The sequence below is a fragment of the Penicillium daleae genome (genome assembly GCF_028827525.1).
Source record: "Penicillium daleae strain IBT 16125 chromosome Unknown utg000008l_segment0_segment0, whole genome shotgun sequence".
Lineage (NCBI taxonomy): Eukaryota > Fungi > Ascomycota > Eurotiomycetes > Eurotiales > Aspergillaceae > Penicillium > Penicillium daleae.
Genome location: NW_026623156.1, coordinates 3,541,003 through 3,553,484, shown reverse-complemented (window position 1 = coordinate 3,553,484; position 12,482 = coordinate 3,541,003). Strand labels below are relative to the sequence as shown.

Below are 12,482 nucleotides of genomic sequence, written 5' to 3'. Positions count from 1 at the left end.
CCCCTCCTCCCCCGGGCTCTGATGCTCCTCCCCCACCACCAGGCGGAGGTAGCTACGGTGCGGTACGTGATTGTGTTCTTTAAACCGTGATCTCAGACGCGAGCTTGACTGACTTAATTCTTCCAGGTCCCACCGCCACCAGGTCTGTAATCCCACAGTTGTTGCGCAGGCGGGCACATTGGTACTCTGCTACGGTCAGTTGGGGCGTGGAACATACAAAAATCCGGTTGATGGAGCTCCAAGTGGATAAAAAGGATACAGCCATGTTTTTTTCCTGCGATATTTCTATGGTCGTATCGGCCGTCGTGCTTGCTTCTTTTCAGAAAGGTGTTTTCTTGTCTTAAGTCTTTCTAGTGCTCTTCGTCTTCCATAAATCAGGTGATGGGCAATACTATCGCCGCGCAATCGTTTGGATAATATGACCAAGTGCCTCCCCTTCTCGGCTGTAACCTGGACTCTGAAACATCTTCAATGTGTGTATTTTCCCACCTAACTTTTGGTCAGACCATCGAGATCTTATTGTACCTTGAGCGTGTTCTCCTTTCCCTCCTTAGACCCAGACTCACCGCCGATATGGATGAGACCAAACAAAAGGCCCATGACTATAACGACGAATGTCTTATTGATAATGCAAAAAAATACTCACAGCGCTTGGCCTTGACTAAGCCTCCTCTAACCCAGCCGAGTCGGAGGTCTGCATCCTAAACTTCGGAAATAATAATTGCTTTGCTTCCGCACAGCCCTTTGCAAGGGCATATAGGAGTTTCCCAACCCTCGAGAACAGGGCAGTTCTCTATTTGTTCAACTGCCCTAGTCCATGGGAAGGAACGTTGAAAAGGACTTGCGACGCATATCCTGGATCAGACCTGGGTACGATGTTTAGTTAATACCTGGTGCCTGGAGGGTCTCTGATCTAAAAATTTGAATCCAGCCTCAGTTCATGTAGAGTTTGTCTACGGGTTCGAAATTGGTACGCTGTCCTTGGAGATAAATCATGTATTTTCGTCGTCATTGCATTTGGCCATAACCAGTGTCTCTAATTTTCTATGAAAAGCACCAGCCCCGAACACCAAAACAATGCAAGTATTAAACATAGCAAGAAAACAACAAGAGAATACATGCAATAGTAAAAAAACAGCCCACCATCCCAGGGAGTTGGATCCATGCTAAGCATAATCTTCACGTAGGTCATTCATCCGTTCCATCATAAACCCATAAAGAGCATCAGCGGCCTGCATCTTGCCCTTGCGCTTTGCCAAACCAGAGGGACCCTCTTTGCAAAAGTCGCAGGCGTAGTCACACGGAGATGCAGATGGGTTGAGCTGGTTCACCTTTGCGCCACCATATGTAGAAGGTGGTTGCTGAGAGCCCATCTCTTCCAACTCATAGTCCCCAAAGAGGTCTTTGATCAGTGCATGTCGACACTTCGTAACCGTCTCACAGTATCGAACGACCTTTTGGTAGCTCTCACGTCGTGCCATTTGGTTCCTAAGAAGTCCAGCAACATAAGCCTTCGCCCCACCACGATTGCGGACATTTTCCGCGTCGCGCATGAGACGATCGGCGATTCGGTCACGCTCCTGGGTGTTGTAATAGACGAGAGAAGCCGCTGCCCGGCCATCGCGACCTGCTCGGCCTGATTCTTGCACAAATCCCTCGAAACTGCGTGGTGGGGTCCAGTGGACTACGAAACGGACTTGGGAATTATCGATGCCCATTCCGAAAGCATTAGTTGCAACTATTATTGAGAAAGTGGGCGATGGCTTTCCGTTGCTGTCCTGTTGATGTGGCTGCGGTGAGGTCCACATCGCCTGAATGCGAGTTCGATCTTGCGAGGTGAGCCCGGCATGGTAGGCCACCGCCGATACAGACTCCTCGGAGTCTAGTCTGCCGGCAAGGTCTTCCGAGGTTGCACGTGTCCCAACATAGATGATCCCGGACATAGGTGAACGTTGTGCTGTTGTGTGGGCGCCTCTGCGAGCTTCTTGACGGCGTTTGATGGCCTTCAGCCAAGCCAATAGATCTTGCATACGAAGGTCTTCCGGAGAAATATCATCATCTTCGTCGTAGTTTTGAAGGTACCGTACTTCATAGTGGATGTTAGGACGTGCAGATGGGGTATTAAAAAGCTTGAGCTTGGTGAAGTTCAGGCCCAGCATTGTGATAATATCTGCGCGGACTCGTGGGGTGGCAGTAGCAGTGAGGGCCGTGATAGGCACTGGCGGGTCCTCCAAGTTCCTCCTGAACCAGCCTAATTCTTGGTATGCTGGACGGAAGTCATGGCCCCATTCGCTGATACAATGGGCTTCATCAATCGCAACGCGGGTCAGTTGGCCCTGCCGGTGAACAATGGAAAGATTGCGGCGGAAACTGTCTGTCTGGCATAATTCCGGAGTCACATAGAGGAGACGGGTGCGAGGATGCCCTGAAAGCATGTCATCCATGATCAAGCGCCTCTCCGCCAAAGGCGTGCTGGAATTGATAGTCTGGACTGGTACGCCGATAGCCTGGAGAGCATTAACTTGATCCGTCTATCGGTGCTTTGATTAGTATATGGCACTCGAAAATTGAAAAATTGTTTACTATACCATCAATGCAAGAAGTGGGCAAATGACAATTGTGACTTGGACGATGTCAGTGAGGTGTTGCTAGTATGGTTAGAGATAGGGTGTGAGACTTACGCCCATTACTGATGACAGCGGGCAGTTGGAAGCACAGGCTTTTACCAAACGAGGTAGATGCCTGGAGAAATACATCATGGCCTTCAACAACTGCCGCGATAACTTCTCGTTGCAGTGGACTAGCACCAAGTCAGCAAAGTTGACGCGTTTTTCGGCAATCCGTGTACCGACCGGAACGCTTTCTTGCGGAACACGCGATGCAAATAGAATTCTAGATCTGGTTTTCGCTGTGGCAGACCTTTCCGACTAGCCATTTGGTAGCATGTCAAAGACAGACTTTCACGAAAATTGCCATGTGCGCCTGATGGTTGATGCGTGGCTTCCAACCGCGTTCTCGTCGCGGCTGGGGAGACGCGATATCACGTGACTTCATATTGATTTCTTGAGAAAGAGCACTTCTCAATTCGGCAACCATGGCGCAGCGACAACGGGTGAGGCGAAAGAGGGAAAGGGCAAACGGATGGCTTTTCTGTCAGCATCAATAATTCGCAGGTGGACGTGCATATCAATTGGCCCTTTCTCTCCTTACGTATTCGTGCTGATGTCGAGCTCCCCATAGAAGTTCGGTTGCAAGGTAGCATAGTCGAACTTTGGAGCATCGAAACTGGTTAAATAGTCACCGAATAACCAAGGTCCCTAATTATATGGGCACGTCTGTGATTGCGTATACCATATGTAAGATGTCTGGAGGCGTGTGTACTCGGTATTTGTGTTAGAATCATCGGGAAGCTGTTGGTTTTTTGCACCCAAGAACGCCTTCACTTTTGAAAGAATATCTCGCTGAATTGAATCGGGTATGGCGGTTCTATGTATAATGTACAGGTATCAATCACAATGCACCTCACCCCCTTATCTATATTATGTTACAGTTTGGACGAGGACCCTTCGACATCTGCTTGTCCAGCTCTTCCTTAACAGCAAGCACGTCGGCCGCCTTGCGGTGATGAGGGTGCCAAAGTCGTTCCAGTTGCAGCCAAGCCTCCATGACCTCTTTGGGTCCATAACAAGCACCAAACGCACGCAAAATGACAACAATCATCTTGCGGCCAACAAAGACCCCGTTCTCAAGATGCTTGTCGAGGTCATCCGGCTGGTGCATGCCGATACTGATGGGATCAGGTTGGCTTAATTCAGAGACGGACGTTTCGCTGCGAGCGACGGCAAACTCTGCTTCAGAAGTGTCGTCGGACGGCGGGGTCGAAGAGGGTTCGGAGTCCATGTCAAAGAAATTTTCATCATCCAGATGATGCTCAGTAAATTCATCTGATTTTTCGGAAAGTGGCGTGGAGTTTGTTTCTGTGTCGTTGCTCGCTGACGGGAGATGCATATAGAATTCGTCCGATTTATCGGCCACTACCCCGTCCAGCTCATCTTCCAGATGCATGGCATTGGCCAAGGGGTTTTCCCATTCCATCTTCTGTGGACTTCGGTGCCTCTGCTGTACATCCAATCTTGCCTTAGAAGTACGCAAAGCCCGTAAGTACGCATGCCACACGAGGCGAAGCTTTTCGGCGGACCACGCCTTTTTCTGAAGGCCATGTATAGAGAACCCCTCGAACAGCATCATATAGACGATCTGATGGGGAGGCACCGCGAAAGCATTTTCCATGTCGCGGAGAATCATCACGATTTTATCGAACTGTCCACTCTGGCGTGCGTAATATCGGAGAAAGATGTAGAAGGTGCGTGTGTCTGGAGTCATGGGAATGGAGTCCTGAAGAGCTTGGTGATGTTTGGGGGAATGGCGCTTGAGTGCTTGAGATCGCTTTAGGAAGTCGCCAAATGCCCTGCTGTTGGTCCGATATTTGGAGAACACCGATGAAAGGGAGTGCCCAAAAACCACCCGGTTTGCATCATTTGTAAGTGACCGATCCGTGCTCAGTTTCGCTTTCTGAGCCTCGATCATGCGGCCATACAGCTGTTCCGCCGCGGAGGGATCGCCTGCTCGAATAAAGGCAGAGCACAGACTGTTCAGGACAACAGTATCAACAAGCTCACCGGCCTTCACGAACTTTTGAAAATTTTCTGTAATGCCATCCAGATCTTTTTGCACACCAGCGGAATAGATCTTGGCAACCAGCCCAAAGCGAGTGAAGTCCAGTTTGCGTCTCTTCATCTCCTGTTCGAGTCGGTCTGCAACAGTGAACTGACTAGCCTTGATGGCAGCATCATACAGGATGTTGAACACCACGTCGTCTGCTTCGATTCCCGCCACATGTTCCATCTGCTGCCAGACGCCAATCGCACGCACAAGGTCTCGCTTCAGAACCCTGCCACTCCCACTTCCTCGACTAGCAAAATATACAGCAGAGGTCCACATCGAACGAGACATACTCTTTTCCGAGTTTATCATGTCTTGCACCAAGGCAAGATAGCGCCGGGCATCAGCCCAACGTCGATTCGGAGCTTTGGCAAAAACCCTCAATAGTTGTCCGCGAATGTTCCGAGGTAGTTTTGCGATTCCCGGTGCAGGAATATCCCTATACAGACGAAATAGGTATGAGGTGGAAGGTGATTTCTCGTGGTTTAGCACATGGATCAGCCTCGCAACTGATAGCCTGTGCAGGGCAATCTCATCGTTCGAAATCTCAGTCACCTCTCTTTTGGGATGCACTTTGTCTTTTGGAAAGACAACATCCATGGGCTCAGTCCACTCATAATCGTCTCCTAAAATTCGCCGATAAAGGTTCGAATTCATGCGATGCATCTTCTCGTCATACGAAAGGCGCGTCTCACCCTTGGGGGCCGTGAGCAATTCCGAGTCGGCGGAAAATGCAATTGGAGACAGATCCTTCGCATGGCCAGCCGTGTTTTCGGGATCTACTAATGAGTCCAGTAACTGCGGCCAAGTTTGTCGATGTGATGCTTCGCCCGCCGCTTCCCTTGACCCGGACCGAGTAACTTCGTCGCTCCCCCTTTTTTGTTTTGATAATGTCGATTTTGGGTAATCATGTGCATGACAGTGCTCTTCCGCCGGGAGTAGAGCAGTGCTCAGCCAAGATCGAGCTCGCGATGATTGCATCGAAGATCCTATGTACTCCCAACGCTTTCCCGTAGACAATTGTCCACGTCCGTAAATCACATGTTTGCCGCGAAACCTTTGAAGCTGCGTCTCCGATGTTCTCAATGGCATTGTAGACAGGCTTCGGTGTCGTGGTGTGTGCTCATGGCAGAAACCTGCTAGGACCAGCGAGCCGACAAAAATGTCTGCTATTGACGCGACGGAGGGACGAAGACGGCGGGTGGAGAAGCGGCGAACGGAGGCATGGTAGGTAGACGGCTTCGGATGAGACATCGACGGTCGAGAGAGAAGTAGCTCGTCCAAGGCCTGCTTGGGGGGATCGCGCAGGCTCGGCGAGCTGGGGGACCTATTGGGAGGAGGCATGAGAGCGCAGACATCGTGGCATTGGCTTAGCCATGCATGTCCGAAGGAGGAAACGGCCGATCGCACGAGACAGCCTGGACTGCTTCTCGGACCAGGAAGCAGACGGCGAACAGATGAAAGGAGAGGACACGCCAGTCAGGAAAGCAGTCGAGTAGGTAGCTTGGGGGTGTTTTTCTGAAGGCCGGACTTTCTGGCTTTGCAGCGGGACCCGCCTCGACCAATCGGAGTCGCGTTTTGCCCAATCCCATCTTTTTCGCTCCCGCAGCATCGCAGCACTTCGACTTCCACGGCCTCCACGTCCTCGTTGCCCGTCTTCTCACGTCCAATTCGGGTGATCTTCGTGTTGTCAACAGCAGGGCCTTGTTTCCTCGACCACCCGATCACCCAGCACTCGTCATCGAACTACATTCCCTTGATTGTGTCCTAGGCACCATGGGCAAAATCAACCTCACCGCGCTCCGAGTGCGCAAGACTGCGCTCAACCAATTCGCCAGTGGAAAGATCAACAAGCTCCCCCAATGGGTTGACGTTGTTGGCGAGATTCCCCCTTCCGAGACCCTCATTCGCACCCCTCCTCCTCAACACCAGCTGGTCCGACAACGGATGAAGACCGTTGCAGGATCATCGAAGCCGCAGGTCGTTTTCGAGGTCCAGGAGAATCGCCGAAAGTCGAAGAAGCCCAGCCGATTGTTCCAGCCACTGGAACTCAAGTATGAGGAGGATGAGCTACGACAGGATTTCTTCCGGGATCACCCTTGGGAGCTTGCTCGGCCTCGCGTGCTTCTTGAGAGCACTGGCAAAGACCACGAGAACTACGACTGGAGTCGGATAAAGCAGCCTGGAAAGCGATTGGATGGTGAAAGGTACGTGTTTACTCTTCAAATCCGCATTTCCGGGGACCCGATATAGGGCAACCTTCCGTGTGGGAATACACGTCTTCCAATACTAACACGCGTTTCTTTTCTCTCAATAGTGTCGTCCAACGCCAGCTTTGGCTCCTGAACAATGAGCCCGATATGACCAAGAGCAATGCATATGATATCGCCCGTCGAGAATTCTACCGCCTGCGTCTGCAGGAGGACATTGAACGACGGGTTGCTGCCGAGGAGGCCGAGGCCACTGGTGCCAACTTTGGTCCATCCCACCTGGAGATCGGTATGGACTTAGAGAACCAGCAGTACGAGAAGTGGAAGGTCTGGGCTCGGACAGAGGCTCAGCTTTTCGAGCAACGATCGGCTGCGCTCTCAGGAGCCCCGGAGATTGCGCTCGAACAGCAAAGCGAGAAGGAGGAGACCTTTACTGAGCAGCCAGACGTACCGGTCTAAAAGATAGCTGTGGTTGAAATTGATCTCCTAGAGTCATTGCCCTGTTTTGCATTGCTTGCCTGGGAGGGCGCTGTCTTGAACTTCCAGGGTTCCCGAGTTGATGGTCATGTATATTATTTGATTAGTTCTGCTGGACACTGTATTCCCATAGCCTTCTATTCCACAACAGAAATTCACTTCTTGCCATTCGAATTTCCTGCCAGTAATAACCTAGCGGGCATACTTCCAAGGCTGTAGGTGATAACAAGCTTCGTCGACTCCAGAAGTATATTTCCGCTCCGATTTCCTCTCCAATTGCCACGGAAACCTTTCCAAGCGGGAGGTCGGGTGTTAATGATTCATTTCCTGGACATTTTGCATGGACCAGACTGAAACTTCGCTGTAATTGAGGTCGTAGATGGTTCTCTAAGACTGGATCAGTCCTCTTCCAGGAAAAGAATGTGCATTTTGGGATCTTTGGCCCCCAGATTCAAAACAGTGGGCCGTGCCAACGCTGAAACGCCAAAAGACGTTGATCGCCCAGCTCCGTTAGGCTGCGCCTCGCCCAATCACGACCCTTCCAGTCTTTCCAACTTCCTCGTAGTTGCAGACTCGCCTGAAGTTGGTCGGCGCCCATTGTATTCTGTCATATTCCTGCATCTGCATTGTTCCAACGACGCATCCCGCAGGGCGACCTGTCAGACCTCCTTGATTCCCGTGATAACAACATTCTTGGTCCGCCGGGGCTGACTTCAGCCTGCAGTCGAGACCTCCACTCGCCGAGCTTCATTGCGCAGCTTCCGCGCTCCAGTTCCACTTGGACGACCCTGCTGTGGATTGAACCGTCTCGGCTCAGTCTTCCCGCTAGACCTTGCCAACTTCCTTCGGCAGTGCATTCGTGTTGTCCTCCGCTGTCCGCACGCGATCGACCCCTCAGACCCGCATCTCACGCATCTCACGACCGGATATTCTGCCACCGTTTCGAGATTGCTTACCAGCCGACGATGTCCTGTTCGCGTCGGGATAACATCTCGTATCGGTAGTGGCCAAGACTCTGGGGAGACCTTTTGATCGATTGCGCATCTCCATCTCGATAGCGTGCCCGCCGACGTCGTCTTCGCTTCATAAAAGTTCCGACCCCTCTATTCAAGCATGTTATCCGCCATCAACCGACCAGAGGACACGGTACGTGGGCCACGCAGCTTCCGGGGTGAGACAGAAGAGGACGAGGGAGAAAAGGGATCGAGCGACTCCCTGGCCCCCCCCCTCCGTTGTCCTACAACGAAGGCTCGCCGCGCATAGAGCACGATGGATCCAGACCGGGTACTGCGATGAGCGACCACCCCAGCAGTGGTAGTAAACAACCGTCAAATTCGAAGCCTCTGTCGCATGAGGAAACGATTGAGCTCGCTCGGCGCGCGGTGGAAAGTGGAATTCAAGATACCAAGCGGTCTTTGGCTGGAAGCGAGGCTGTCACAGATGTGGTCAAGCCGAAGCTGACAATCGATCTGGGTCATTCTCATATTGTCAGAATACCGGAGCCGGTGGTGGACATTATAAAGGATGAGGTGGAAAGGTACGTATTCGTACTGTCGCGAATCGTATTGTCGCGTTAGCGATTCCAGTTCGGGACCATTCCAATTCGAGATTCAGCTAACTAAGGCTCATTTCTTGTCTCTTAGGCTTTCACTGTCGAATAACCACCTATTTCATATTCCCTATCGCTTTGCTGAGTGCTCGCATCTTCGATATCTCAACATTCGAGCGAACAACTTCCGTGAATTTCCCAAAGGAGTAGGTTGGAAAGAGTACTCGCTTTTAGCAATTGGTGCTAACGTCCTCTAGGTCTATAAACTACCTTTGCTGGAGATTCTTGATCTCAGTAGGAATAAGATTCTGGTACTTCCCGACGAGATTAGCAAGTTGAGATCACTACGAGTGTTGTCAATCATGCAGAACCGGTTGGATGACCTCCCAGTTGGGTTGTCCGATATGAACAAGCTCCAGATCCTCAAGATAGCAGGCAATCCCTTGCGATATCCTCTTCGCCGTGTACTAGAGGCATCAGAGGCTGAAATTGCCCCTACTATGACGGACAATGAAAAGGAGGTTGCGGTGACTGCGGAACTAAAGCGGTTCCTGAAAACCCGGCAGCAAGCGACAACGCCCGAGCCGGAGAGCAGCGGCGATACAAGGTTCGTTTATACGTCGGTTTCTCACAGCGAATGAAAACTCACACTGTTGCTACAGCGATGTTTCGTTTGATACGCCAAAACCCGTACCGGTCAAACGCAAACTGAGTAGTCGTTTCCCCGTCATCCCAAGCACAGGTGATAGCTCTACCCCTTCCTCTCGATCTCCCTCCATCTCACGACCACCCCCAATTCCCGCCAAGTCGCACTTCCGAATGGCTTCTGGTCAACAGCCGGCTGGGTATCATATGCCTGGTCTCCAGCGACCTGGTGCAAACCCTCACGCTGTCAACGAACGCAATCGCAGCAATAGTGAGGGCATCATTCAGGCATCCTTTTCAGCTCGCAACAAAAGGATGGGCCTCATTACCCGCAAGAATACCGACCTGGGGACCTTGGATGAGACTCGGCCATATCGAAACAGCCATTTGCGTGGCCTCAGCCACGGGTCTGTTCTCCGAGCGCACTCGACAGCACCAGCTCCTGCCAGCAGCAGCAGCTCGTCAAGTCCCAGCAGCCCACAAGAACGCCGACGTGCACGAGAGGGTTGGGTCAATCGCATGTCGAGTCTTCCAGAGCACAAAGGCGAACATGGATTAGATGACCCTATCATCAAGAGCGCCAAGGGCATCCTGTTCGCGCTCTTCCAGGTTCACTCCCACATCTCTACCCTGATCAACGTGATCAAGGGCGACGACACACGCCGCCACAGCCTTGAGCTCGTGTTCTACAATGCCTCTTCTCACATCGATCGACTCAATGAAGCCCTCCTGAATGCCGAAACTTCAGTGCCTGACAGTGCCGAGGCCGGACGTTTACTCACGGAGACCGTCAAGCGCGAATGTGAGACGTGTATCGTGGCTTATACCCACGTTGGTACACAACTGCGGAACAATGTTGCAAGCATTGTCGCTAATGGTGACCCGCGGTATGTGCGCTCGCTGATGTTGACGATCTTTGGCAGCATTGTGGAACTGCGGAATGCCTGTGCCAGCCTCAACGTCCCCATGTCCCAGCCTCAAGAACCAACCCCGGCTCCCAAGGCAAATGTGCCAGAGCCCGTCAAGGGCCCTCCTACAGATCGATTCCAGCGATCTATTGTCACTCCGACTCGGGACCCAGCTCCCCCGACACGGCGACTCAGAAGCGACACTACCATCCGGCACCCTCAGATGGCAATGGGGGCCTTGTCATTGAACCCTTCCAGCCAACAAGCGACTGGATCACCCGGCTACAATACTCCGTCCTTCAACTACGCACGCAGTCGATCAAGCAGCCGGTCCAATCTCATCAACACCTCGGTGCCGTCGTCTTTGGCGACACCACGCTCCGGAGAGGCATTTCCTCCCATTCCCACATCGGCTGGCGCACCTCGAATTAACCCATTGACTGGCCTAGACGAGATCGAAGAGGAACGGATTTTCGAGAAGATCTTCCATCAACTCACTTCCGCTTACAGCTCTGCTCTCCAGGCTCTTCCACTGGCTCGGCGACAGTTCAGCCGATGCCTTGAAGTGGCTGAGCAATCGCGCGAGTCTGAGGGAATTCAAGTTCTCTGGAACAACCTCATCCGCCGATGCCGATTCTGCCTAGAAGTTTCCGAGGCACTGGGAATGCGCCTGTCTAACATGAAAGTGAAGGAGCCAGGTGGCGGACTACGGAACCAGCGCGAGTTCTGGCAACTGTGCAAGACCTTCATGCAGTCGTTTGTCGATCTCGTGACTGATATGCGAGAAGTGCGGAGCATGCAACTCCTCCCAGGGGACATTATCATCATCCTGCGTCCGGTCCAGAAAGCCAGTCGAGAGGCGGGCCGCCTGATCGAGGCCTCCCCCTGGTCATACCTTGCAGACATGGCTCCAACCCACACGCCAAGCAATTTGTATGGCCCGCCGCTCCAACCCCCTCACCCACTACACTCGCAGCACCAAACCTCCGTGTCAACTTCGGCAATTGGGTCTCACTCAACTGCGTATCAGCTGGCTGCGAACATGTCCCCACAGTCGGTCACTGTTCCTGCCACTCCTCTGAGTGCAGCGCTGGGCCCCGCCGCGCAGGCTACTGTGCCCTCTACCCCGGCGAGTGCATACAGTGATAAGTTCTTCGAGGGCGACGTATTTCAGCGAGCGGACTCGCTCCTTTCAATGCCTAACCAGACGCCCTTCTTCTCTCGTCGTTGAGCAGGGCGCACTGCCTGGCAGTTGTGCATCTCAGCCCCGAGGTGTCCATATGTCAAATTCCTTGTTGAGTCTGATCTCTATCTCCACTCATCACAACCTCATGATCAAACGAAGCGAATGTATGCGTTGTCCATCTTTAGCCTTGTGTGGGTCACCTTCCCCCCCTGGGTCTCGCTCGTCTACTTCATTGGTACACCCTCCGTTCTATGTACCTTTTTCTCGAGTCAGCTGGAGGAGCGGGAACAGTGATCTGAGTCTTTTTTTCGGGTTAGAACGGTGAAGATGCATAGATCGGAAATATGCGGCGCGGCTTTCTCGATTACAAGTGATATCATCTTAGCGTTCGGGTAATAGACCCTTCAAACCTTGTTTCATGATTGATACGATCATTTATTTTCTAGTACATTCCTATTCAATTCTTCCCCGTACTGTAGCCCGTAAACTCATTTATCTTACTAAAGGTGCTCATAAATCTGAAGCGTCTTGCCTTGGCTCGTGCAACGGCCCCTGCGTCGCACAGCCTTGTCTCGCATGATTCGTCCCGACCAAGCCCACATCAGATTAATCATGACTCATGGTGGCTCATTGTGAGCAGAAACTGACACTGTCTGAATGTACAAGATATAATCCCGACTCATAATGATAACTGATGGAAACATCTTGACAGCTTTTGACAACTGATTATCTGTTTCTTGTACTTTGTCTTGTGGTGGGCCACCTTGGTTAACACGACGATGCAA

General features: G+C 52.0%; 5 protein-coding genes across 5 annotated transcripts; 3 read left to right on the top strand and 2 right to left on the bottom strand.

Moving 5' to 3' along the window:
• Nucleotides 1-21: 21 nt before the first annotated feature.
• Nucleotides 22-193, top strand: N7458_009816 (uncharacterized protein; the record flags this gene model as incomplete). The annotated part of the gene is made up of 2 exons (XM_056913198.1): nt 22-62; nt 127-193. Coding segments are annotated over 2 exons (108 nt in total), but the record flags the coding sequence as incomplete, so codon positions are not given.
• A 973-nt stretch (nt 194-1,166) lies between these two features.
• N7458_009815 (putative RecQ family helicase RecQ) lies at nt 1,167-2,935 on the bottom strand (the record flags this gene model as incomplete). The annotated part of the gene is made up of 4 exons (XM_056913197.1): nt 1,167-2,531; nt 2,589-2,623; nt 2,682-2,800; nt 2,853-2,935. 4 exons carry the CDS (start codon nt 2,933-2,935, stop codon nt 1,167-1,169), a joined length of 1,602 nt encoding a protein of 533 aa, XP_056762046.1.
• A 599-nt stretch (nt 2,936-3,534) lies between these two features.
• On the bottom strand, nt 3,535-6,066 carry N7458_009814 (pentatricopeptide repeat protein; the record flags this gene model as incomplete). Its single annotated transcript, XM_056913196.1, has 1 exon — nt 3,535-6,066. The coding sequence occupies one exon, from the start codon at nt 6,064-6,066 to the stop codon at nt 3,535-3,537; it is 2,532 nt and encodes an 843-aa protein (XP_056762045.1).
• Nucleotides 6,067-6,498: 432 nt separating this feature from the next.
• Nucleotides 6,499-7,391, top strand: rsm25 (mitochondrial 37S ribosomal protein mS23; the record flags this gene model as incomplete). The annotated part of the gene is made up of 2 exons (XM_056913195.1): nt 6,499-6,929; nt 7,040-7,391. The coding sequence occupies 2 exons, from the start codon at nt 6,499-6,501 to the stop codon at nt 7,389-7,391; spliced, it is 783 nt and encodes a 260-aa protein (XP_056762044.1).
• Nucleotides 7,392-8,522: 1,131 nt separating this feature from the next.
• N7458_009812 (uncharacterized protein) lies at nt 8,523-11,742 on the top strand (the record flags this gene model as incomplete). Its single annotated transcript, XM_056913194.1, is given in 5 exon segments — nt 8,523-8,580; nt 8,595-8,946; nt 9,053-9,164; nt 9,216-9,565; nt 9,621-11,742. The coding sequence occupies 5 exon segments, from the start codon at nt 8,523-8,525 to the stop codon at nt 11,740-11,742; spliced, it is 2,994 nt and encodes a 997-aa protein (XP_056762043.1).
• Nucleotides 11,743-12,482: the final 740 nt, after the last annotated feature.